Source organism: Sorex araneus, chromosome X (genome assembly GCF_027595985.1).
Source record: "Sorex araneus isolate mSorAra2 chromosome X, mSorAra2.pri, whole genome shotgun sequence".
NCBI lineage: Eukaryota > Metazoa > Chordata > Mammalia > Eulipotyphla > Soricidae > Sorex > Sorex araneus.
In genome coordinates this window covers 241,194,833-241,222,285 of record NC_073313.1, presented here as the reverse complement: position 1 = coordinate 241,222,285, position 27,453 = coordinate 241,194,833, and the positions used below count along the sequence as shown (strand labels likewise).

General features: G+C 43.2%; 1 protein-coding gene across 1 annotated transcript; it reads left to right on the top strand.

Moving 5' to 3' along the window:
• On the top strand, positions 1-27,115 carry IDH1 (isocitrate dehydrogenase (NADP(+)) 1). Its single transcript, XM_004601314.2, has 10 exons — positions 1-136; positions 1,232-1,302; positions 6,073-6,210; positions 12,571-12,862; positions 15,042-15,147; positions 18,535-18,712; positions 19,676-19,827; positions 23,088-23,228; positions 24,052-24,214; positions 26,171-27,115. The coding sequence occupies exons 3-10, from the start codon at positions 6,089-6,091 to the stop codon at positions 26,259-26,261; spliced, it is 1,245 nt and encodes a 414-aa protein (XP_004601371.1). The 5' UTR covers positions 1-136; positions 1,232-1,302; positions 6,073-6,088; the 3' UTR covers positions 26,262-27,115.
• The last annotated feature ends 338 nt before the right edge of the window (positions 27,116-27,453 follow it).

Below are 27,453 nucleotides of genomic sequence, written 5' to 3'. Positions count from 1 at the left end.
GCCGAGGGGGCCGGGCCCGGGAGGGGACAAAAGCCGGGAAGCGGGACGGCTCCTCCCCTCCCTCCGCTGGTTTCTGCGTTTTTTGGAGAGTCGCTGTCAGAAGCCGGAACAGCTGGGCTTGCCCGGGTAGGCGCTGGTAAGTGCGCGCGCGCGTGTGTGGTGGCTTTGGCTAGTCTTCCTGCAAGGCGGCTGCAGCCTCTGAACGGCGGCTCGGCCTCTTGGCTTTGGCCGGGGCGGGGGGTGGGGATGCTCCGATTCCGATGGTGGTTGGTAGCGAGGGGGAGACCTAGGAGGGGACCTAGAAGCTCAGATCTCGGACCTGGAGGGAGGAACTTAGCGGCAACTCGCGGTGGCTGGGAAGAAGAGGGGGGAAAAAAACCTAGGGCGTGGACTCGAGAGAGAAAGCGGGCAGCGGGTGTCTGGGAATGTGCAAGGCCCCGCTTTTGCACCCCGGCCGGGTGAAAAGCAGCTTGGGAGGGCTGCGAAGTTGCCTTGGGCGACTCCTGGAATCGCACACCTGCCCCGCAAGAAGAAAATAGAGCGATTAGAAGTTGGAGGACACGGGGAAGGCTAAGGCAGGGGCCTGGGGGTCGAGGGGAAGGGGATCCAACGAGCATCAGTGTAGGGCTGGGAGGCAAAGAAAGGTGGGAGCTGAGAACTTGGGGGAGCTGAGGCCGCGGGGGCTGGCGGGCCAGCGCGGTGGATTCCTTTGCCTAGGAAGGGGGCGTGGGGCGTGGAGGGGGCGGAACCGCATGCTGGGCTGCGGGGTGCTGGCTAGACACCGGGATTGCGGGGTCCCGGGGTCTTGAGTTTTGGTGGGGGGTGGGGGGAGGCATTTCTCTGCCGGCTCCCTGAGTGGGTGTTAAAGGTCCGGGATAGGGCTGCGTCTGGGAGGAAGCGAGCCAAGTTTCCTTGCAGCTTCTTGCACATGACCACAAGGACGTCTCCAGTGCAAAGCCTGCTGGCCCCTGGCCTTGCAAACCCAGCCGGCTAACGGGACGACTCGCCTGGGAGTCGTCGTCGTCGTCGGCCAGTGCCTGCGCGCTCATAGATTTGGGCTCCCTTGACCTTTTTTTCGGAAGGTGCCCTAAAACTGCACTTTGCCCGTCGTCGGGGTACACGCAGCCCTGCATGCACTTTAAACCAGATAAACCCAACTGTCTAGGTCGAATTAATAACAGCTAAATTCTTAAGTCTCGGTGTTTCGTTTCTTTTCCTTGTTTTGTTTTAGATAAACTGCACTCAGCGGAGTCCGCAAGATCCGGAGGCGTTGTAGTGATTCGAAGTTGATTCACTGTAAAAGTGAGAGTTAACTCTTTCTGTTCGTCTGTGCAGTCTTTGGTGTGGTAATACGGTGTTTAATTGGCCTTGGAGGTCTTGGAGATAGGCAGGAGCTTTTAAACGGACTGAGTCAGGAATGCTTCCAGCAATAAATTGCAGAGGCTGGAGCGATGGAACAGCAAGCGGATGGGGAGTGGGCTTGCCTTGCCGGAGGCAATCCGGGGTCTGATTCCCCAGCACCCACATGGTCCCCCAAGCCCCTCTAGGAATAACCCCTGACAGCAGAGCCAGGAATATGTCCTGAGCACCTTCTGCTGTGGCCCCCAAAATGCAACACAAAACCAAAAATAAACCCCAATAAATTTCTATTGCTTTTTTTTCTTCAAGGAACTCAAGTGAAACAAAAACTGTGGCTTAAAAATTTAGGGGATAAAGTGGCTGAAAAGATGTGTGTGTGTGTGTGTGTGTGTGTGTGTGTGTGTGTGTGTGTGTCTGTGTTGGCAGGCGAGTTAAGTTTACTGGCCTTGCATGCCGTCCATCCAACCCCCAGCTCCGCCTGGAGTAAATCATAAGCACAGCTGGGTGTGGCCCCAAAACAAACAAACAAAAAAATTAGATGGTGATATTGAGCAGCTGATTTTTCTTTCTTTTTTTTTTTAAGTTTTTTATTAGTGAATCACCGTGAGGTACAGTTACAGACTTAAAAACTCTTGTGTTTGCGTTTCAGTCATACAATGGTCAGGTACCCATCCATCCACCAGTGCCCATTTTCCACTACCCATGGTCCCAGTATCCCTCCCACCACCCCCACCCTGTCCACTCCACTCCACCCCGCCTCTGTGGCAGGGCATTCCCTTTTGCTCTCTCTCTCCTTTGGGGTGTTGTGGTTTGCAATAGAGGTATTAAGAGTGGCCATCATGTTTAGTCTATAGTCTACTTTCAGTCCGCATCTCCCATCGCAGGCGGGCCCTCCTAGCACCCTTTACTTGGTGGTCCCTTCTCTATCTGAGCTGCTTTTTCCCCCAGCATGTGAGGCCGGTTTCTAAGCTGTGGAGTAATCCTCCTGGTATTTATCTCTGCTAATCTTGAGTGTTAGTCTCCCATTCTGTTACTCTATATTTCACACATGAATGCAATCTTTCCTTGTTTGTCCCTCTCTTTCTGACTCATTTCACTTAACATGATACTTTCCATGTTGATCCACCTATATGCAAATTTCATGACTTCATCTTTTCTAACAGAGAGCAGCTGATTTTTCTTAAACTTCTCTGGTCTAGGTTCACTTGCTGGAATCCCACTAGTTTATCAGGAGACTGACTGGTGTGCAGTCACTTTTTTACCCAATGAGCGTGCCTATTGAGAAAGTGCTCTCTTCTGAAGCCACAGTTTGGTGGAGACAGAAAATCTGAGAGCTTATCTTCAAGTACTGAACCCAATGGGACCTAAAGCACATCCCCTGGAATTCAAATCTAGAGGAAATAAAATAATGCCCCTCATTAGCGTGAGCCAGGGTCTTCAGGAAAGCCACACGTTTTAGTTTAATAAGTAGTAAAATTTCAATGGATAAGTTGTGAGGAGAATGTGAGATGTTCATTATGCATTACAAGCTACAGAAAGACTTCTGCAGAAAATGTTTCAATTGGGAAGGAAATAGCAAAGATACTATTCATATTGAAATTTCAAGTATGGTATTGGCTACTGAGTGAGTATATTTGTTTTTGTTTTTTTTATTATTTTTTTGGTTTGGGTTTTGGTTTTTGGTTTTGATTTTGGGGTGACACCAGCTATGCCCAGGACTACTCCTGGCAGTGCTCTGGAGACAGTATGGGGTCCTAGGGATTGAATCCGAGTCAGTGGTGTGCAAGGCAGATGCCTTGTCTGCTGTCCTATCTCTTTCACCTCTGATTAATTCTATTTGCTATCAAGGGAAAAGCACATCTGCGCCTCTTACTGTGCAGTAAATGTAATATCAAGATCGAGATAAGTGTGCTGGCTCTTTGTGTTTTGGTGTAACAGATGTGACAGTGGGATCCACTGGATGGAAACACCTACTTACGCTACAATGGAAATTATTACTGGGAAGCAGTCCACTCACCAATACCAAGGTTTTCTCTTCTTTCATTCCAGTTCAGGGATCCTTAAACTTTCATATTTGCCACACCCTGCACCAATAAGCACAGCCAGAAACACCCAGATTCATTGCACAGTTGATTTTGAATTAAGTGTAGGTCATTCTGTGTTCAGAAACCTTTTTCTGTGGTCAAATTTTTTTTGTGACCCCCATATTCAGTTACATGACCCCAAATAGGGTTTCAATCTGCTGTTTAAGACACTGTGTGCCTATTGCCTACTAGTGATGCAGGGAGCCTCCTAAAGCAGATTTTTAGAATTGCATATTGGAGAAATGAAAGTGGGACCGGGGATTTAGAATACACCTGATTTATCCTAAAAAATTGCACCTTCTAGTTTACTGATCATTTCATTTTTATTTTTAATATAAAGACCAGGGTCAAAGAGGTAGTGCAGGATTTATTAAGAGCTTGCCTTGCACAGAACTGACTCTGGTTCAGTCTCCAGCACTACATATGGATGGTTCCCTGAGCATCCCAGGAGGAAGCACAGACACGACTGGATATGGTCTGGATATGGATAACACCTCCACATCCCCAAACTCTCCACTTTTCAAGAGAGACTGTTTTCCGGCTCTTAAACCTTTTGATTATTTAAGTCTTCTCACTTTCCAGTCCTCAGCTATAATTTCTGGAGATAAAAACAACTGAGGCTGTGTGATCGGGGGAAATTCCCTTTCAAGGATTACGAAAGGGGAAGACAGCAATGCAAGTTTCAGGGGCCCTTCTGTGTGTCTCCAGGATCAGACTTTGATCTCCTCAGTATCATAGTTTGACTTCCACTGGTGTGCCCAGCCTACCTAAAAATCAGATTGAGGGGCTGGAGCCATAGCACAACAGGTAGGGCATTTGCTTTGCACGAGGCTGACCCGGATTCAATTCCCAGCATCCCATATGGTCCCCTGAGCACCGCCAGGAGTAATTCCTGAGTGCAGAGCCAGGAGTAATTCCTGAGTGCAGAGCCAGGAGTAACCCCTGTGCATTGCCAGGTATGACCCAAAAAGCAAAAAAAAAGAAAAAAATCAGATTGATTTCTTTGCTGCCCTAAACACTATTTCTCAAGAACAGTTTCTTCCTGGATTAGTTCCACTTTCCTGTTCACTCCCCTGGCAGACAGCCTTTGCCCAGCAAGAGCCAAAAGAACAGTCCAGCATTGCGATATTAAAGAATATAGCACAGCGGGTAGGGTGTTTGCCTTGCATGTTGCTGACCCAGGTTTGGTTCCTCCACCCCTCTCAGAGAGCCCGGCAAGCTACTGAGAGTATCTCACCCGCACGGCAGAGCCTGGCAAGCTAACCGTTGCACATTTGATATGCCTAGAACAATAACAAGTCTCACAATGAAGACGTTACTGCTCCCCACTCAAGCAAATCAATGAGCAACGGAGTGACAGTGACAGTATAATTGGGAGGGACAGTCTTGAATTCTTTGGAAGCAGCCCCACTTTACAGATTTCCTCTGAAAAATCACTTTGGTATTTACTGTAACATACCCAACATCTTTTATTGTCTTTAGGAAAATTCCACCAGGAAATGCTTCATCTTTCACATTTTGGTGTAGCTCCCTTAAGCCACAAGCTCCCTTAAGCACGAGTTACAAAAGTTTATTGAAGCCCCACATGGAGAACTATTTTATCCACAATAGCCTCTGAAAAGAGATAATAGCATCCATCACTCTTCTAATTTTGGAGGCCCAGTAAAATGAAGATCTGGGTAGGAGGATCTAAATAAATATGTCGTTATGGAAATCATTTTATTTTTTAAAGAAAACCAGTGGTCAAGAATAATATTACATTATTAATGGCATGTTGCCCGGTCAGACACGCCCATGCTCTAGCAGGATGGCCTTAGTAAATTCCCTTCTTCAAAAAACAGAGTAAAATGGGAACATAATTTTTAACTTTCAGGGTTGTTGTGAAGACTGACTCAGAAACCACACACCAACAAAGTTTGCACAATGCTTTACACAGAGAATGTGCTTAATTCTTTGGTGTGCTTGTTCTTTGTTTGGGGCCACGCCCAGCTGTGCCTAGGGCTTACTCCTGCCTCTGTTCAGGGATCATTCCTGATGGTGCTCACCCCATGTGGGGGGCTGGGATTGAATCTGGGTTGGCCCCATGCAAAGTGAAAACCCTACCAGCTATACTATCTCTTCGGCCCCAAGGACATGCTAAATTCTAATACAGGTGTGATTGTTACAGGTATCTATGCATTTGTGCTATTTGGGGGTGGTGAGAGGGTGAATATGAAGGTGGCACACATGGGTTGCTCAGGGATCACTCCTGGCAGTGCCCAAAGGACCATACAGGATGCCAGGGATTGACCCCAAGTTGGCTCTGCAAGTACCGCCTGTACTCTCTCTGGCCCCTGGAGTTGTGCTATTGTGGACTATTACTTTAGTAGTCACTGAATTGCATCTTGTTTTCACACTGTACTGAAATTAATATTAAGGCATGTTTATTTTTATTTTCACTGTATCACTGTCATCCCGTTGTTTGTTGATTTACTTGAGCAGGCACCAGTAACATCTCTATTACACTCAGCCTTTATACAAAAATTTTACAATATTTTATAATGTAATGTTTTTATTTTATTTTCGTTTCTCTTAAGACATGTTTATGATGGTAATTAAAAGAGAATATGACCTTTTTTTCTTATTAAAGGAATATTGAAGTCAAAATGTCTCAAAAAATTTGTGGCGGTTCTGTGGTAGAGATGCAAGGAGATGAAATGACACGTATCATTTGGGAACTGATTAAACAAAAACTCATTTTTCCTTATGTGGATTTGGACCTACACAGGTAAGTAAATTACTCTGCAAGTGGTAAATTCAAAAGTGATTTTAGGGTACAACTGGCTTTTTTAAATGTATATTGCTATATTTCATGTATGACGCTTTTGTGAAAGGGGCTCCTAATATATGCAAATGAAGGCTTTTAATTTGAACATACTGCTAGATAAACTAGATTTCTTATTTTAAGAGAAGAATCATGATGGGGACAAAGTGATTTTCACTTCTTCCCTAACCTCTATTTCCTATGACAAGTTTTATTTGTGATTTATCAGAGGCCAAAAGTGTAGTACCAGGTATTACTTGTGGGAGGAAAAATAAAAGAAATACATATTAAATAGTCAAGTAAGTGAACTTAATATGAGTTTGTCTTTTTGTCTTTTCAAACTGTTTTCTGGCATTCTCCTTAACTAGTCATTAACTAGGCAATGAACCTTTTCCTTTCCTGCTTTTTGTCCCCTCCCTTTTTTTTTTCCTTTTGCTTTTTGCCCTTTTCATAAGTAGTAGCCTAAAACTATTTTGTGTTCTAAAGATTTGAACCTCCGTTTAAAGTGTTTGGAAACAGATGTGAAAGGACCTATAAAATTCTCTTAATTTTTTACTTGTGTTTTTCACACATTTGTCCCTACTCTTTATATTTGAAGTAGGTAAACAGAATATTTGCTAGCATGAAGTGCCTCATAACTGGCAGGGGAAATTTCAGCCAAACTTTTGGCAACTATAAGTGTGTTTGCTCTAATGCAAATTATATCCTTTAGCACTTCCTGTTTGCGTGGGTGTGGACAATGAATTGATCTGGTGCCATCAGACAATTGTTTTCAATTTTTCTAAGCCCAAGCTGTTGATAATGTCCATATTACATCCATGAGAAAACAAATACCTGCAGAGGTCAACCAAATATATAGGAAATAAAGGCATCAGAATGGCATGTAAATGGGGTCCAGAAGCATTTTATTTACTTATTTATTTATTTTTATTTTTTTTGCTCTTTGGGTCACACCTGGCAATGCACAAGGTTCACTCCTGGCTCTGTACTCAGGAATTACTCTCCTGGCGGTGCTCAGGGGACCATATGGGATGCTGGGAATCAAACCCCGGTCGGCTGAGTGTAAGGCAAACACTCTACACGCTGTGCTATCGCTCCAGCCCCTCCAGAAGCATTTTATGTGTTGTCCTATTTCAGCCCTCCCCAGGGAAGTAAGGGAATCTCAGGTTTTGTCAGTATACTGGCTGCAAAGATGCTTGGTGGGTCTTTAATGTTGTAATAGAAGAAAGGAATTTTTTTTTTAATTTTTAAATTTATTTATTTTTAATTAGAGAATCACCGTGAGGGTACAGTTACAGATTTATACACTTTTGTGCTTATACTTCCCTCATACAAAGTTCGGGAACCCATCCCTTCACCAGTGCCCATTCTCCACCACCCGTAAACCCAGCGTCCCTCCCACCCTCCCCAATCCCATCTCCCCCCCAACCCACCCTGCCACTGTGGCAAGGCATTCCCTTCTGTTCTCTCTCTAATTAGCTGTTGTGGTTTGCAATAAAGGTGTTGAGTGGCCGCTGTGCTCAGTCTCTAGCCCTCATTCAGCCCGCAACTCCCTTCCCCCACATGGCCTTCGACTACAATGTAGTTGGTGATCGCTTCTCTGAGTTGACCTTTCCCCGGAACGTGAGGCCAGCCTCGAAGCCATGGAGTCAACCTCCTGGTACTTATTTCTACAGTTCTTGGGTGTTAGTCTCCCACTCTGTTATTCTATATACCATAGATGAGTGCAATCTTTCTATGTCTGTCTCTCTCTTTCTGACTCATTTCACTCAGCATGAAACTTTTCATGCCCATCCACTTAACTACAAACTTCTTGACCTCCTTTTTTCTAACAGCTGCATAGTATTCCATTGTATAGATGTACCAAAGTTTCCTCAACCAGTCATCCGTTCTGGGGCATTCGGGTTTTTTCCAGATTCTGGCTATTGTAAACAGTGCTGCGATGAACATACATGTGCAGATGTTGTTTCGATTGTACTTTTTTGCCTCTCTGGGATATATTCCCAGCAGTGGTATTGCTGGGTCAAATGGGAATTCAATATCTAATTTTTTGAGAGTCGTCCAAATTGTTTTCCAGAAGGGCTGAACCAGTCGGCATTCCCACCAGCAGTGAAGAAGGGTCCCTTTCTCCCCACATCCTCTCCAACAGCGGTTGCTTTTGTTCTTTTGGATGTGTGCTAGTCTCTGTGGTGTGAGGTGGTATCTCATGGTTGTTTTGATCTGCATCTCTCTGATGATTAGTGATGCAGAGCACTTTTTCATGTGCCTTTTGGCCATTCGTATTTCTTCCTTGGTAAAGTTTCTGTTCATTTCTTCGCCCCATTTTTTGATGGGGTTGGATGTTTTCTTCTTGTAGAGTTCAACCAGTGCTTTATATACCATTGATATCAACCCCTTATCTGATGGGTATTGTGTAAATATCCTTTCCCATTCTGTGGATAGTCTTTGGATTCTGGTCAATGTATCTCTTGCGGTGCAGGAATTTTTAATGAACAATCACCATTCTTAGAAGATGAGTCACAGGGTAAATAAGTAAATAAATTGTTTTATTAAAACAACTATAGGTTTTATAATTGTTATAAAATTCTATTATTACTATTGCATGAATGACTTTTTTGGGTTTTTTTTCATTTGTTTTGGTGCCACCTGGCAATGTTCAGGGCTTACCTTTGCTCTGCGCTTAGGAGTCATTCTTGGCAGTGCTTGGGGGACCATAAGAGATAACTGGGGGATTGAAGGACTATATGGGTTACCAGGGACTGAACCCAGGTGGGCCGTGTGCAAGGTAAATGCCCTATCAGCTGTACTATTTCTCTAGTCCAAGACTGACTTTTTTTTTTTTTTTTTTTTGCTTTTTGGGTCACACCCAGCAATGCTCAGGAATTACTCCTGGCAGTGCTCGGGGGACCATATGGGTTGCTGGGAATTGAACCCAGGTAGGCCGTGTGCAAGGCAAACGCCCTCCCCGCTGTACCATCACTCCAGCCCCAAGACTGACATTTTCTGAGGCGAGTAGAGCAATTCATTTGTTTTCTGTAGGCTAGATAGTGGCACAGGCCACTGAATTCCTTTTTCATTTCTCGTGGAAATGTTAAAAGCAAAAAGTTCATTGATTGACAGTTACTTCTGATGCATGAAAATTAAAAGAATCAGCAGAAGTTATATTTCCCTTCCCTTCTCCCCCCAAAAAAACTGCACCTTGTCTAATTTGGGAATCATGTCTGGCCAGTATAGGCTATAGAACAAGCTTCAAAGTGAGAAAATGGGGGTTTGATATTATGCTAAATAGAGTTCAGGTGACTTAACAGTTTAGACATACTTAGTAGTTTTTTTAGAAGAACATGTATATAGATGAGAAAATGTTGGAGAGGGCTGTTGAGGAATATACAGTGGACATGGGTCACTTGTATAGAAAATATTTGACTTTTTTTTCAGCATAGAATAAAGAGAAAGGTGACAAGGTCAAAGAGGGCTCACTGTGCAGTCTCCACTGGCCAGTATTGTCGAGGGTCTACGAAGGGTTCTAGGATCCTACCAATACCGTGGTATTCTTAAGACTGCCATCGTCCAGCTTTTTTCCAAGGCCATATTCTCTCTCTCTCTCTCTCTTTTCCTCTCCTCTGTTTTCTTCAAATTTGTGTTCTCTTTTGAACACATATTTCTCTCTTTCTCCCCTCACATTTCTCTAAAATTATTTCAATAAAAACTATTTTCTTTAAAAAAAAAAAAGTCCTAACCCTATCAAAGAGAATAGAATGAAGCTTAGAGGGCTTGTTATGTCCTCAAAGGTACAAGCCTCAAGCCAGTCTTGATTTGCTTTCGTCACTCCAAAGATTCCTTCTGAGTTTGGGGGACATACAACGTTGTCAAAAGCTTTTGATTCCTTGATTTCAGACGTTTACAGATGGTCACCATTTCCTATGCCAAGAAATAAGAGAGTCGGTCACTTGGCTAGATTTATAGGAGTTATCGAAAGTAGAAGCAATTTAGAATTAATTTGTTTGGGAATGCATTGAGACTGATATCTTTCCATTTGCAGCATGAGTTTGGAGAGCTAAGGAAAGGAAGAGACATACAAAGAAAGGAAAGAAATACAAGTGAAATCTAGGGACCCAACAGTTCTGCAAGTTTTCAAAGCAGAAACTTTTTAAAGTCTTAGAAAACAATAGTTATAGTGTAGTTTTGTTTTTCCTGCTTTCAGCAAACTTTTCTTTTCCTATTTCCTATTTCTTTTCTTCATGGACAACCAACACCTTTTCCGACTCTGAATACCAAATAGACTAGGTGTTGTAGTGTAACATGCTATGTCTTTTCAAGTGTGTGCTGAGTATTGCAGGGTTCTGTTACATATTCAGTAAACTGTTTCCAGAACAAAGAGACTCCCCCAAGAATAAGGGAAAGGTCTATCATAGGAAGGAACTGGTACAAAGGGAGCCATTAGCATTCTTGGCACTGAGTATCACGTCTTTAACTCCCACCACTTTAATGTCAAACTACAGTAAGTCCTTTAAGCCCTCCGACCCCTTTATTTTATTTTTTGGGGGGCCTTATATATTTTATTATTTTGGGACCATCTGGTGATACTGAAGGACTGTACTCCGGCTTGATGCTTGAGTGTCACTCCTCACAGTGCTCAGAGGGTCAGATGAGGTCCAGAGGATCAGATCCAGGACTCCTACATGCAGAGCATGTACTTGGTCTGTTGAGCTGCTTTTCTAGCTTCTGACCTTTCTTTTTGTTTTTTGTTTGTTTGTTTGTTTGTTTGTTTGTTTTCCTTTTTGGATCACACCCAGCTATGCTTCAGGGGTGACTCCTGGCTCTGCACTCAGGAATTACCCATGGCGGTACTCAGGGGACTATATGGGATGCTGGGAATCGAACGTGGGTCGGGTCGGCCGTGTGCAAGGCAAACCCTCTACCCACTGTGCTATCGCTCCAGCCCCTTATTTTTTTGTTTGTTTGTTTGTTTTTGAGCTGGATTTCTGAAACCTTTTCCACTGGTGATGCCTTTTTACACTCTGTCACTGTACTGTGACTGTCATGGATTTGCTCGAGTGGGCACCAGTAACATCTTCATTGTGAGACTTGTTACTGTTTTTGTTATATCAAATATGCCATGGTTAGCTTGCCAGGCTCTGCCGTGCGGGCAAGATACTCTCCGTAGCTTGCCGGGCTCTCCGTGACGGGCGGAGGGATCAAACCCGGGTCAGCTGCGTGCAAGGCAAATGCCCTACCCGCTGTGCTATCGCTTCAGTCTTTTCACTGAATTTCTTCTCAGAAATTTTTATGTGACACCAGATCCCTAAATTAGGTATACAAATCAAACATTATTGATAATAAACCGCACATTTATTATACTCTTTTGTAGTCCTCACGTTCAGTTATATGAGCCCCAGATTGGGCAGTTGGAAGAAGCTAGGTTTTAGAGCATGACCTTTACTGAGGAAAAGCTGGTTGCACTTGATACAAAGTAGATGGAAGGAAGTCTGTAAAAACTGACAGGCAGTGACGTGCAGGCAGAGGGGCAGGACCCAGTGATTTCTGCTCCGTTTCCTTCTAGACAGCTTCTGAACCAAGCGGGACACATGGCCAGCACCGCAGCCTCCTTTGTTGTTTGTTTTTCGCTGGCAGCCATCGTTGGTGTTTGTGGTCTCGGTATTTGAAGTTTTCGTTTTCTGCAGTGTGAGCTCCCTGTGTTCTGTCTGTTCACAGGCTGACCGTGGTGGTGAAATGGTAGCACACCCTCCTAGGGCCAGAGCTATGGGACAGCGGGTAGGGCACTTACCTTGCGCATGGCCAACCCGAGTTTACTCCTCAGCACCCCCATGTGGCCCCCAAGCACTGCCTGGAATCATCTCTGAGTGCAGAGCCAGGAGTAACCCCTGAGCATCACCAGATAAGGCCCCCAGACAAAAACAACAACAAAAAGAATGATAGCACCCTCAGACACCCACCAGTTTTTCTGAAGAGTCTCATCATCCTCATCATCATCATCATCATCATGATCATCATCATCCCGTTGATCGTTGAGTTTCTCGAGTGGTCTCAGTAATGTCTCCATTTGTCCAAGCCCTGAGATTTTAGACACCTCTCTCTACTAGTCCTTCCAACAATGCCATACTGGAGGCTCTTTCAGGGTCAGGGGAATTTGACCAGTTTGTTACTGGTTTTGGCATATTAATACACCATGGGGACCTTGCCAGGCTCTCCCATTTGGGCAGGAAACTCAAGTAGTTTGCTAGGTTCTCCCAGAGGAAGAAGTAGGCTATAAGATATCTGTGCAGAAGAGTCACATAAGTCACACAAATGATTTTCCCCTCCCAGCTATGATTTAGGAATAGAGAATCGTGACGCTACCAATGACCAGGTCACCAAAGATGCTGCAGAGGCTATCAAGAAGTACAACGTGGGTGTCAAGTGTGCGACCATCACCCCTGACGAGAAGAGGGTTGAGGAGTTCAAGCTGAAGCAAATGTGGAAATCACCAAACGGCACGATCCGAAATATTCTGGGTGGCACTGTCTTCAGGGAAGCTATCATCTGTAAAAATATCCCACGACTTGTGAGCGGCTGGGTAAAACCCATCATCATCGGCCGCCACGCCTACGGGGATCAAGTAAGTCCTAGTGCTCTTACTGGGTATGCCGTAGTCTCTCTCCTCGACCTTTGTCTCGTCTTTCAGTTTCACGTCTTCTGTTTTTATCTGCTGGTGCCTACTCCCATTGAGCAAGGTGCGACATTGAGAAATGTGTCTATGTGTTTATCCAGATTTGCATGTTAATCGGTAGAAGTAGAATGGGAATGAGTTTACTTATAGATACCCTTTCCACATGAAGAACCTTGTTCAGGCATGGGTTTTTCTTCCTTTATCATTACTAGGTAAAACTATGGGATAGTCTGTCAGTCAGTCTGTCTGTCTGTCTGTCTCTCTCTCTCTCCCTCCTCTACCTCTCTTCCTCCTTCCTTTCCTCCCTCCCTCCTATTTTGCTTTTTAAAGCAATTGTTCCTTCATTGAGTTAGTCCCACCCTGCATCAGCTGGATGTGAATTCCCTGTGTTTAAGTACTTTCAAAGCTCTGCAGGATATAGTGTGTGAACAGTGTTGCGAATCACCAAAGCTAATATAAAACAAGATCACTTCATGCACCAAAAGGAAACACTGTCTCAGTGATTGAGAGTAGTCACTTTAAAACAGGCATGTCCTGTTTGGCATTAAAAAGTGAAAATAGAGTTTCTGGTCTCATTGCCCAATTAAAGGGTTAAAAACTGATCAAAATTCTGGGTTGAAAGTGAGGTTTCAGAGTTTCATAGAACGCAGTTTTTAGCGTTTTGAAAGCCCTTAGACAGGAATTACTAATGCTTTGATGTTGCCAGCTGTAAGAATAGTGGAGCCAGTGTTTATGGTTGGGATCAGGGTGGCCAGATCTGTCCTTGGCTTGTCCTGTCCTGTGGCTCTGTCTCTTCCTTCCTCCTGACCAGTTCCTCCAGGGATACCTCCCAGAGGCCAGGAGAAGGAGTGTGGCTGGGAGTACCACTCCAAGTTCTTAGGAGCCCTACGGCCTTTCTTTTCACTTGGCCTCAGTGACCTGGAGGAATGGTTATCCTATGCCCTAAATTCCAGGTTCAAAATTACAGTCCTAGCTGTGGGGCAGACCTCCTAATCCTTATCTCTGCAACTCTTGGGTGTTAGTCTCCCACTATGTTATTTTATATTCCACAGATGAGTGCAATTTTTCTATGTCTCTCCTTCTCTTTCTGACTCATTTCACTTAACATGATACTTTCCATGTAGATCCACTTATATACAAATTTCATGACTTCATCTTTTCTAACAACTGCATAGTATTCTATTGTGTAGATATACCAAAGTTTTTTTAACCAGTCAACTGTTTTTGGGCACCAAAATTTCCAGATTTTGGCTATTGGTGAAAGGGATACTGGGATCATTGGTGGAGGTGAATGGGCACTGGTAGAGGGATGGGTTAAACAATCACTGTATGAGTAAAATGCAAACACAAAAGTTCATAAGTTTGTAACTGTACATCACAGTGATTCTCTAATAAAATATTAAAAAGAAAAAGAAAAAAAGAAAATTACAGTCCTTAGGTAGACTCACGATCACTTAAAGGTGCCCAAACCTCTGCACAGCATTTATGGTGCTGCTTGGTACCTGTTTCTTTCTTTTGAGAAACCAAAATAAATGACCACCCATTGTGAAGGATTTTATAGGTCAGAAGTGTTTGCAGGGCCAGAGCTATAGTATAGCAGGTAGGGCGCTAGCTTTGCACACGACTGACCAGGTTTGATCCTCTGCATTCCATATGGTCCCCTGAGTTACTGCTAGGAGTGATCCCTGAGCGCAGAGCCAGGAGTAAGCCCCAAGCATGAGTGTGCCTAAAACCCAACCAACCAAAAAACTCTAGTCTCCCTCCCTTTTGATAAATGGAAGCTTTTCTCTCGAATCTTACTTGTGTCATTGCTAGGTTGGGAAAGCCTTTAGAGAAAATACTTTGTTACTGGCTTTTCACTATCAATGCTCAGAAGACTTCCTTATATGTATAGTAGATATCAAAAACGTGTTGATTTTTTTAATGTTCTCTACTATAGACTCATTTTAGGAACTCTTTGGACCTCTTTGTCCCCATTTCTAAAATTAAAAAGTAGAGCTACACTGCCTTGTTAGGTATCCTCCAGCTGTCTATGCTAAGATTTTTATTTTTTAATTTTCCTTGTAATTCCTGATGCGATCATTTTTTCTCCCTTTATGCTTATCACTCCTCTCTCTCCCCTACACAGTACAGAGCAACTGATTTTGTTGTTCCGGGGCCTGGAAAAGTAGAAATAACGTATACACCAAGTGATGGATCACAGGCAAAAACATATCTGGTGCATAATTTTGAAGGTATGTATAAACTCATCATGAGCGTTGCCTTTCTTTTTTTTGGGGGGGAGGGGTCACGCCCAGTGGTTGTAGGGGTCACTGCTCGCTCTGCGCCCAGGAATCACCTAGCAGTGCTCTGGAGACCACCTGGGATGCCAGAGATCAAACCCGGGTCAGCTGTTTGCAAGGCAATGTGCCATACTATTGCTCGGGTCCCATCTTTTTTCTTTTTAAACAGTTCATTTAGACATTTTGACTGTGGGGTTTTTTTGTTGTTGTTGTTATTGTTTTTGTTTGTTTTTTGTTTTTTTGCTTTTTGGGTCACACCTGGCGATGCACAGGGGTTACTCCTGGCTCTGCACTCAGGAATTACCCCTGGCGGTGCTCAGGGGACCAAAATGGATGCTGGGAATCGAACCCGGGTTGGCCACGTGCAAGGCAAACACCCTACCTGTTGTTGACTGGTATTTTTTAAGTTACTGTATGATGCCTTAAAACACATCCTGAATCAACAACACTTCTATTAGAACTGAAATGTAGCATTAAGTAATTTGCAGGGTTGGGAAGACGGTACTGAGGTTTAGGTGCTTGCATTGAATGCAGCCCAACGCCAGTTTGATCCCCGGCACCACATGCTGTCTCCTGAGCACTAGCAGGAATGAGTAAGCCCTAAGTACCACCAGTTGTAGCCTCAAAAATCAGAAAGAAAAAAATTTTTTTTTTTTTAAATTTTGGCTCCATGTCTCCCTGTGGCATGGATAAGGACACAGGAGAAGGTAGCATTTCACTGGAAAGGTATTTAGGCAAAGATATGCAATTGGGTGCTTTTCTCCAAACCAGAGGAATGTTGGCAGGAATCTGTGTGTACAGATTATATAAATTTAATGTTAAATGGCTCCAAATCAGCTGTCCTGTAATCCTGCCCTTTGCTCTAGTAGGATTAGTATTTGAAAATGTTTGTGTTACATATTTGTGGAATTTTTTTTTAATCCTTCTGTGTTTTCTGTGAAAGTGGAATGTTGTCATTTTCCTCTGCCCTTTCTTTGCTACCATGTCACTGCTTCAAAGAAAGAAAGAAAATCCACCCAAAGGTTGTTGAAAGAACCAAGGGCCATCTATCTCCACTGCCTCGGTTGTGAAAAACTCGCCTCACTTTTGTTTCCCTTGCTTCGTATAAATCCTTATCATCCTATTGGAATCTAGTTCTGCCAGTTCTTCCTAAGCCCTGGGAAGTAGTATGGGCTCAAGTTTTGTCTTTCAGTAATAACAGAATTCAATTAATAAGAGTTGAGATTACAGATAGCATAACTCTTTCACCAGTAACTAAAAGTTCTGCCCTCTAGGAAATTCTTAGATTTTTAAATTCTGCATTCAAATGGCATGGTTTTTGTTTGTTTGTTTTTTATAGTGTAATTTTATTTTATTTCATTTTATTTTTTAATTTTTTTTTTAGTGAATCATCGTGAGGTACAGTTACAGACTTACAAACTTTCGTGCTTGCATTTCAGTCATACAATGGTTGAGTGTCCATCCCTCCACCAGTGCCCATTTTCCACCATCAATGGTCCCAGCATCCCTCCCCTCAAACCCCGTCCTACCCTACCCCACCCCGCTTCTGTGGCAGAGCATTCCCTTTTGCTGTTTCTCTTTTTTTTGGTGTTGTGGTTTGCAATAGAGGTCTTTTTTTTTTTTATAGACCATGCACACAAGTTTTATTTCTTTTTTTTTTTAAAGAAAATAAATTTTTTTATTCTAAAATATAGGAATAATAAAAAGATTGGGGGACTAGAAGTATACTGTTGAAAGCTTAGAGGTCTTAAGTGGCCATCATGTTCAGTCTATAGTCTACTTTCAGCCCACATCTCCCATCCCAAATGGGCACTCCTAGCACCCTTTACTTGCTGGTTCCTTCTCTATCTGAGCTGCCTTTTCCCCCCAGCATTTGAGGCTAGCTTCTAAGTTATGTAGTATTCCTTCTGGTACTTATCTCTACTGTTCTTGGGTGTTAGTCTCCCTGAATGGCATGTTTTTATCAAAGGCTGAGGATTGAGTGAACACTTACAATTTAGAATACATGTTTGAAATTTTAGAAGAATCGGAAGAGTTTAAAAATAAATTTACTCTTAGGAGACTAACACCCAAGAATAGTAGAAATAAGTACCAGGAGGTTGGCTCCATGGCTTGGAAGCTGGCCTCACATGCTGGGGGAAAAGGCAGTTCGGATAGAGAAGGGAACATAAAGTAAGCTCTGGTTGGAGGACCCGCTCAGGAGGAGAGATGCGTGCTGAAAGTAGACTATAATAGATTGAACACAATGGCCACTCAATACCCCTATTGCGGACCACAACACCCAAAAGGAGAGAGAGAGAGAACAAAAGGGAATGCCCTGTCACAGAGGCAGTGGGGGAGGGGAGGAGGCGGGATGGGATTGGGAGGTGGGAGGGATACTGGGTTCACTGTGGTGGAGAATGGACACTGGTGGAGGAAGGGGTGCTCGAACATTGTATGAGGGAAACTTAAGTATGAAAATGTGTAAATCTGTTACTGTACCCTCATGGTGAATCACTAATTAATTTAAAAAATTTAAAAAAATAAACCCGTATGATAAAATAAATAAATAAATAAATAAAAATTTACTCTTGGGGCAGAGAGAACAGGGTGCTAAGGCACAAGGCACTTAACTGGGGTATGTGAGCAACCCCAGTTCAAATCCTAATTCATCCCTTAATCCCAAAAACTAAGATAAAAAATTATTTATTCAAGTAAATGAATTTATCCCATTAAATTTTTGGGGGGGTACACTGGCAGTGCTGAGGGTTTATTCCTGGTGCTATACTCGGGATGACTCCTGGCGGGCTCGGGGGATCATGAGGGGTGCCAGGGATTGAACCCAAGTCAGCTGCACTCAAGGTAAGTGTTCTATTCCAGGTCCCCTGTGTCATTAGTTTTTAATGTTTCATTATCTTTAGGCTCCTAAAGGCCATGTTTTCTTTTTGTTTTTTTGTTTGTTTTGTTTTGTTTTTGGCATCACGTCTGGGATCCTCAGAGCTCACTCCTGGCTCTGTGCTCGGGGATCACTTCTGGCAAGGCTCAGGGGGCCATAGGTGGTGCAGGGGATGGAACCCAGGTCAGCCATGTCAAGGCAAGTGTCCCACCCACTGTACTGTCATTCTGGCCCCAGGGGCATTATTTTCTTATTTCTATTGCCCTTCTGAAATGAGTTAGAAAGTCTAGATTAGCTTCCTATTTTGTGCATCACAAAGCTGCTATTTTTGTGCCATTTTCAGGTTGGCTCAGACACAGGTGCTAAGTTTGGGTCTTTTACTGAGTGGTGAGTGGATTTAGACTTGCTAGAACTCTGCCCTATTCATTTTTCTTCTTTTTTCTTTCCTGGGTGCCTCTCCACAGCTGGTGGTGGTGTTGCCATGGGGATGTACAATCAAGACAAGTCCATCGAAGAATTTGCACACAGTTCTTTCCAGATGGCTCTGTCGAAGGGCTGGCCTTTGTATCTGAGCACCAAAAACACCATTCTGAAGAAATATGATGGGCGTTTCAAAGACATTTTCCAGGAGATTTATGACAAGTAAGTACAGTTCTTTAGGCTGGCATTTTACAATCTAGAATTTGTGTACTTATTCCTTTAATTTTGGTCAAATTTGAGTGAAAACCATCAATATCCCTTAATGATGAGAACAAAACTGAGATTTAACAAGAGCGAAATAAAATGACTCCTAAATTGCTTTTAGAAAGTAAATGTATTTTCAAATCAAGGTCTCACTCTTAATGTATTGGGGGCCAGATTGTTTGATGTTTTGATAAAGATAGCTTTTTCATGTCGGAAAGGTCTTACTTTAGCTCACTGAGTTGAGCCCATTTCCAGTCTTTCTGAAGCCCCTTCTTATGATTTAAAATAAATGCCTGGAGTTAGGTTCACTTTTAACTTAACGCTGCTGGCATAGCAACTTTACTATAAATAGCAACAGGTATATTCAACATCTTATGAATCTTGTGTTAAATTTTAAGATGCCATAACTCCTTTTCAGTTGCAGGTCAATATTCAGGCCAAAACATAGATCTTAGAACTCTTCTGTAAGGAATTTTAAGTCCTTTCTGATATCCAGGTAGACCAAACCTAGCAGCTGGCCCAGTTTCCTGAATGGTCTCAGTGATCCACTGTCAAGTGGGAAGCAGGGTAGGGAATCGAACCACATGCAAGGCTAGTGCTATACTGTGCAGTTGCTGGGTTACTTCACTAGCCCCTTGAAGGAAGCAGAGTCTCAAAAACCTAGCCAGTAGTATTAAAAATGAAAGTTTTCACATTTCTGTGAAGCAGATAAAATTGCCCTTTCCAGAGGGGGGAAATTGAGGTTTCCACAGCTGGAAAGGCATTGAGCCAAGGTTGAGCCTTGACTCGGGTTCCCAAGTTTGTGTGGTTGCTACCCCCCCCCCCCAAAAAAAAAGACGCCTCCCAGCCCCAGCCCACCCCACTCATTCCTCTCGGAGAAGCAGTCGCCAGCCCCACTTGTTCTTTTCTCTCATTTCCTAGGCAGTACAAATCCCAGTTTGAAGCCAAAAAGATTTGGTATGAGCACAGGCTCATTGACGACATGGTAGCGCAAGCTATGAAGTCAGAGGGAGGCTTCATCTGGGCCTGTAAGAACTATGACGGCGACGTGCAGTCCGACTCAGTGGCCCAAGGTAAGGAGTCTGGGAGAAGGGAGCGTGGCCGTGGCCATGACAGACGGGCCAGGCTCTTGCCTCAGTAGTTTTCCATCCTGGAACCCTTCATTGGTAAGGACTTAAGATGCTGGTGTCACCAGACTCCGGTCTATCTTCCTAGCTGACAAGTGAAAGGACATACTTAGAGACTTATCAGAGCCACGCAGGAAGTGGCGCAGTGGGTCGAGATGCCGGGCTCCTGCCTTCCATACGGACACAATTTCTCTACTTGACATTTTCATCTCCCACAGAGCCTAACTGCCTGATATAAAAATGATTTCCAGAGCCTGGAGCAATAGCTCAGTGGGTAGGGTGTTTGCCTTGCATGCAGCCGACCCAGGTTTGATTCCCAGCATCCCATATGGTCCCCTGAGCACCTCCAGAGGAAATTCCTGAGTACAGAGCCAGGAGTGACCCCTATGCATCACCAGGTGTGACCCAAAAAAACAAAAAAAGCAAAAAATAAATAAAATAAAATAAAATAAAATAAAATAAAAATGATTTCCATTCCTCAGTTCTGTTTTCCCTTCTGTGAGAATGTGGAAAGTGAGGACACTTGGGCCGAAGAGTAAAATGTCTCTATGTGTCTCCAAGGGCTCATTTACTTGCCACAGGTAGGAACCATGGCCCATCTGCCACCCTTGCTGTCTGTCCCTGTACTATACAGGATACTTGTATAGCCTTAAACATAAAGGAATTGAATCCGGACCTGTTCACAAAACTTCCAAGAACCCCAAACTTTGTGCCAAAGGTGAAGGCCAAGTCAGCAGAAACTCCTGTCCTTCATTTCCTCAGAACCCAGCTGCCCTTCACCTCAGTTACCCGGGATATCTTTGTGAACTTGAAGCTCTCCTGGTGAATATTTTCCTTTAATTATATTTGTTTCCCCACCAGTAAGTACTAGTGTTTTCTTTCTCTTTGGGGAAGTTAAGCATTTCTCCCCAGTCTGAAAATTATTAATTAGATCAGTCAGCTAAAGATGACTTTGACGTCAAATAGATGAGATAGATGAGTTATACAATTCTGTACACCCTCTTTCTGTCTCTCTAAATCCTCACATTCTTCTGTATAGAGGACAGTAGAAGCGATGTGGCTTTGTGATATCTCTGGATCATAGAAACTATTCCTAGTAATTAGAGTTCTCGGAAAGGGACTCAGGTCATTCTCTTGTTTCTAACATTTCTCATGGCACCAAGATGAGAGTGTCCGGAGGGGTATTTTGGATGCAGTTATCAAGTTAGGGAAGTAGGAGTTTGGAAGTGCAGTGTCCAATATTCTGCTGCAGTGCCTGGAAGAAAGGCACCGTGTCTGGGCAGGGCCACTAGATATATGTGACCTCCGGGCAGCCCAACAGAAGACAGACAGGAACTGACAGATAGTGCAGTAGGCAGGGTACTTCCTTGCATGCATCCATCCTGGGTTAAATTCCCGGCACCTCTTAAGGTCCCCTGAGCCTGCCAGGAATAAGTCCTAAGCATTGCCAGGTGTGGCCCAGAAAAATAAAGAAATAAAGAAGAAAAGGCAGCAGGACCATCCTATGTTCATTCTTCTTTAAGATCATAACCTACTTTGGACTCACATCAAGAACTTTATTTATGCCCTCTGTCTCATAATATTAATAGAAAACAAACTAACCATGAAACGATGGCCCTGAAATTCTTTAATCAGCAAATATTTGAAAGGCTGCCAAAGGTCAAGACCAGCACAATGCTATGATAGGAACAAGTAATCCCACACAGAAAATTTTAGTTGTACTCAAGATGACAGCATAGCGGGTAAGGCATTTTGCCTTGCATGCGGCCGACCCGGGTTTGATTCCTCTGCCCCTTTCGGAAAGCCCACCGAGAGTATCTTGCCCGCACGGCAGAGCCTGGCAAGCTACCCATGACATATTTGATATGCCAAAAACAGTAACAAGTCTCACAATGGAGATGTTACTGGTGCCTGCTTGAGCAAATCAGTGAGCAACGGGGCGACAGTGACAGTGACAGTGAACTCAAGATGACAAGAAAAATTATTCTCTTAGTCTCAAAGTAGAAGCAAGAATTTTAACAGAAAACCACATAGCAGCCTATTATAAATTGGCATTTGTTCCATATGTGCTTATAGGAGAGAATGAAAATGGAAAAAGGTATTCTTTCTGGTGTAGAAGAACAAATAAAAGATCAAAAATCAATTATGTAGACTTAACCATTTGGGGTTTTTTTTCTGAATAGGAAATCAGAGAATAAAATTCTTGGATCTATCAAAGAAGGCAAGAAAGGGGTATGGAAATAATCTTGGATCCATCCCACCCTGTTTTTGTCTAGCCTTTTCTTTGCCTATCCCAAGAGCCGCTTGCTGATAGGAGACAACTGTCAATAGTTCTTTTTTTAAAAATTTTTTTTTTTATTTTTTAATTGAGTCATCGTGAGAACAGTTACTGGGCTTTGAGGATCAAGTCTCAGTCATACTATGCTCAAACACCCATCTCTTCACCAGTGCACATGTTCCACCACCAAAAACCCCAGCATACCCCCCTTCCTACTCACCCTCTGCCTGTGTGGCAGATGATTTCCACTTTACTCTTTCCTTACTTTGATTACATTCAATTTTCGACAGAAAACTCACTATCATTATTTGAAGTTTTTCCTCCAACAGTCAGACCTGTTGGAATGGCATCATTAGATTGTATATTTTCTATTGTTGGTAACAACTGTCAATAGTTCTTATCCCACAACAGGAAAGCATCTGCACATAAGATACTGGGCTCTTCGTCTGGGGCAGGTACTATTCTAAGGAATATGGTTATATATTTTCCTTTGTAATCATGAACACATATATACAACACACACACAAACACACAACACATACACACATATCATATATGTATTCATTTCTCAAATTCTCAAGGAAATAGGTGCTTTTATCCTTCCCTATTTCACAGGTATGAATACTGAGCCTGAGTACCTAGAAAGTCACAGACTTTGTGCACACAGGGAGTGGAACCTCAGCTCTCCCTCATGAACTCGGTGCTTCTGACATAGATGAGGGAAAAAAAACAAACTACTTCCTTTTCACACCCTTGTGACTCTGATCTGGAGCAGGGACCTTCTTTCTCAAAGGCAGCATTATCAAGGACAGCATGTGCTCGTGTCCATTGCGCTTACCAAGAATTGTAGACAAGGTCACATCTGCTCTCTTCTCAGAAAGTCCCGGGGCTCTTCTTGCAGTTGACTGTCCTGCTCTGCCACTTGCAGGTTATGGCTCTCTTGGTATGATGACCAGCGTGCTCATTTGCCCAGATGGCAAGACAGTAGAGGCTGAGGCTGCCCACGGCACTGTAACACGTCACTACCGCATGTACCAGAAAGGACAGGAGACATCCACCAATCCCATTGGTAAGAGATTGTTCACTGTATTGACTTCCAGTCAGAGCGGGAAGCTTTCTAAGGAACTAGATACAATCATTGCCTGACAACTGACTTGTTCTTATCAGTTACAGCTGCTTTAATCTGGTTCTCCGAATACATACAAGATAAACCTTTCTATGAATCTAAGATTTTTAAAGACAGTACTTTTAGTTCATTCACTTTTTTATTATGTAGTGAGATCTGTTTTGGTTTTGCTGGGTTTCCCCCCCTCCCCTCATTGAGATTAGTTTATTCAACTACATTTGTTTTGGTGGAACAATTTCATACCTCTTCCAAACAGATGTTCTCACACTACAACCTCCACCGAAATACCGGTATCCCTCTACCACAGTCCATTGGATAAGAGCCCTTCCTTCTCTGGTCCCCCTCATTCTCTATGGTATCCACAGCTTTGCAGACTGAGTATCCTGATTTGTTTTTAGCAAAGTCAGAACACCAGACAGAAGAGCCTAGAAAGCCGAGAGAAGAAGTTGATATAGGCAAGGGAAGAAATGATGTCATTTTCCAAACTGAATTAGTAAATGCCCTTCAAGTATCACTACCATCCCATGAAAATGTGCTTTCTTAAACTTCTAAAAACATCAGAAATATTTCTCTCACCAAAACAATACAGATTTTTAAGTTTCCACTGATAAAATTTTTCCAGCTCCCCTAACACATACAGCCTATATGGAGAGTATCAAATAATGTCAGTGACCTAAACAAATGAACCTCCGTTTTTGTAAACCCAAACCTCTGGGAATCCTTCCAGCTATTGTGGTTGTGCTTTTTCTCTTTTTTTCTATTTTAGCTTCCATTTTTGCTTGGACAAGAGGATTAGCGCACAGAGCTAAGCTTGATAACAATAAAGAGCTCAGCTTATTTGCAAAGGCCTTGGAAGACGTCTGTATCGAGACTATTGAGGCCGGCTTCATGACCAAAGACTTGGCTGCTTGCATTAAAGGTTTACCGAAGTAAGTATAAAATGCCTCACACGCTGGTTAAATTACAACTTAGCCTTGGGGCCAGAGCGATAGCACAGCGGGTAGGGCGTTTGCCTTGCACGCGGCCGATCCGGGTTCTATCCCCGGCATCCCATATGGTCCTCCAAGCACCGCCAGGAGTAATTCCTGAGTGCAAAGCCAGGAGTAACCCCTGAGCATCGCTGGGTGTGACCCAAAAAGCAAAAAAAAAAAAAAAAAAATTACCACTTAGCCTCACATTCAAAGCATCGGTGCTTTGGATAAATTATTATTCGTTATCTAGTTCAAGGACCCGAAGATGCAATATAACAGATTGCTCATAGCAGCTATTTCAAACTTGGTAAGCCATATTGATTTTTTTCAAAACTGTACAGCTATTGAACCTCACCTCTATGACAGGAAGGCAGGCAAAGATGATAAAGAAACAAATGGGTGTGGCAGTGTTCTGGTTAAACCTGATGAGTAAAACCTGCAGCTTCCTGGATCCGGGCTGTGGGCCAACCTGCCAACCTGACATTTTCTAACCCCTGGTCTAATTGGCAATTGTAGGTGATAAGCTTACTTTACCTTAACAAGAAATATAGTCAGAACAAAGGAGCTGCTAGGGCTACTTTTGCAACCCCTTTGTTGTCTTACACTTCTAGATAAGGAAGGCCATTACACAAGTGTTAGATGCTCCACTGTCATGTCTCTCCCTCGATTATCTGTTATCAGCTGTCAGTTATTTCAGGATCCATGTATTCAGAGTTTTTGTGAGTATATGGTACCCGTATCCCAGCAGGATTTAGCTAGTCATGAGACTATATTAATTAAATTAATTTAGCTACTCATGAGACTATATTAATTGAAAATTAAAACTGATTTAACCTTTAGAACTACTACTAAAGTTTAACACTGATCTTATGCCCAACTCTGTGTCCTCAAAAGTTCTCTGCAGTAAGTGGGAATACAGTTATTCTGCTTTTCTTACCTTAAATTTTCAGCAAGCGTGCAATGAATCATACTGGTATGGTAATTCTACATCCTGTTTGAATAGACACCTATTCTATTTTTTTTTTCTTTTTGGCTTTTTGAGTCACACCCAGCAATGCTCAGGAGTTACTCCTAGCACTGCACTTAGGGATTACTCCTGGCGGTGTTCAGGGGGCCATGTCGGATGCTGGGGATCGAACTTGGATCGGCCATGTGCAAGGCAAACACCCTACCTCTATACTATCACTCCAGCCCCTCCTATTTTGAAAGAATAAGAAGTGGGTGGTAGGCTTCAGAGGTAGTATAGGGGTTGCATTTGGTTTGATCCCTGAGCCAGGACTACTAAGCCCTGGGTGCCACTGGATATGGATCAATTAAACCCCTATGCCACCCCCCCACCCCCGAAATAAAGCAAGTGGGAAGGTTCCAGTCTCCTGAGCTTTAATCAGAATTAACGTTCTATGATAGTCTCACCTTCAGAACTCAGGGTCAGGGCTAGGGAGAGAGCTCAAAGGCTGGAGCACACACTTTGCATGCCAGAAACCCAGGTTCCTGGCAGCACATGATACCCCAATACCACAGAAAGGACCAGAGCATGGGCTTTGCATGCCAGAGCTTCAGGTTTGATCCCTGGCACCACACAGTGTCCCTCAAGTACTATAGTGAGTGACCCCAAAGCATCACACATTAGTAGGCCTGGAGCACACATGGGTATGCCCCCAAAATGAAGTAAAACTAAGAGGCTACTGTGAAGACGCATGCGGCTAGGCCTCCACTGCAGGCAGCTGAGAGCCTGGCTCAGGCCCCAAACCTTAGGCACAGTCATCGATCCTGTGCCTGGAATTTTGCTAGTATAATTCAGTTTTTCTCCAGAAATAGAATGCACTTTTAGCGTCTCTAGGAATTACTCTTGTCTTGGTATATGATCAGAGACCAACTAAATGCCTTTCTTTTCTTTTTTTCCTCCTCTATTAGCGTGCAGCGTTCTGACTACTTGAATACATTTGAGTTCATGGACAAACTCGGAGAGAACTTGAAGATAAAACTAGCTCAGGCTAAACTCTAAGGTCATTCTTCAGTTAGGAGGACTTGTGTATTTCGATGACTAGTCGTTTACATGTTTTTCCTGTATAACACTCAAGAGTAAAGGCAAAATCAGTTTTGTAATTTGTGTAGAAGGCAGAATTGATCTTTTCTATACGTTTACAGCCTTTTTTCTTATGCAGTTATGCTACCATCACGTGGCAGAGACTAACATTTTTTTAAAAAATTTTCTACTAACGCTTTATGAATTACTTCGGTACTCATTCAAACTCATTGTCACTTGTTCTCGTGTTCTAATATAAATGACCAAACTGAAGAGTGCTCAAAAGAGTACACCTAGCCACAGTATTGTTCTCTGATGTGTATATGAAGTGGAAAAACCACCCACCTACCCACTCTGCATGGCCGGGAGTGCTGGTGATTGGTACATGACAGGAGTCGCCTCTGTGCAGCAGAGCTGTCCGTTCGACTTGCTCATGATTTGGAACGAAGAACCTGAGTGTAGCAATCCTGGGAGAGACACAGCAGTCATAATTGAAGGAATTCCAGCTCGATGTTTCAAAAGTGCTCAATGTTTTTGAGGCCCCTGGAGAGTCTGAAATCAGAGTAAAACTTACCTGTGTTTTCAGGGCTATTCTTTGGGTATATTTGTTCCCCTGGCCTCAGACCACCTATGCGTTATCTATGCCACTTACCCTCAACAGCATAGCTCAGCCACGTGCAAAAATACCAGCTGCACCTTTCTTTGGACTTCCGCTGGCCTCTTCTACTTCTTTTATACAAACATGATTTTTATTTCCAGAAATTGATCTAAAACACTAGTCCTGTTCTACATGTAAACTATCCATATTAATTAAAGCTTCCAACTGTTCATGACTGGTCTTCCAAGTTTTTCTTTATTGTTGTCAGATACATGAAAGGTACTAGCCAAAGGAATTTGATTTTTTAAAATACTGCCTTCAAGGAGTTTACTGTAGAGAAAATGAACAGGAAGGTCAAGGGAAACAGAACCAAAGACAGAACAAAAATGGGCAAGTAGGAAATATTAATGAATATATCTAACACTATGGAGTTCACATATTAGTATAAAGTTGATAAAAAACCAAAAGATAGTCCAGAGCAATGGTACAATGAGTAGAGCATTTGCCTTGCATGTGGCCGACCCAGGTTCAATCCCTGGCATCCCGTATGGTCCCCCAAGCACTGCCAGGAGT

What these genes read in the sequence shown, in the direction of transcription:
- IDH1 (XM_004601314.2), top strand. Translation starts at nt 6,089, where the DNA reads ATGTCTCAAAAAATTTGTGGCGGTTCTGTGGTAGAGATGCAAGGAGAT. An exon ending in GTGGATTTGGACCTACACAG is followed by an intron (nt 6,211 to 12,570) that starts GTAAGTAAATTA and finishes TTCCCCTCCCAG; the next exon opens with CTATGATTTAGGAATAGAGA. An exon ending in GCCACGCCTACGGGGATCAA is followed by an intron (nt 12,863 to 15,041) that starts GTAAGTCCTAGT and finishes TCCCCTACACAG; the next exon opens with TACAGAGCAACTGATTTTGT.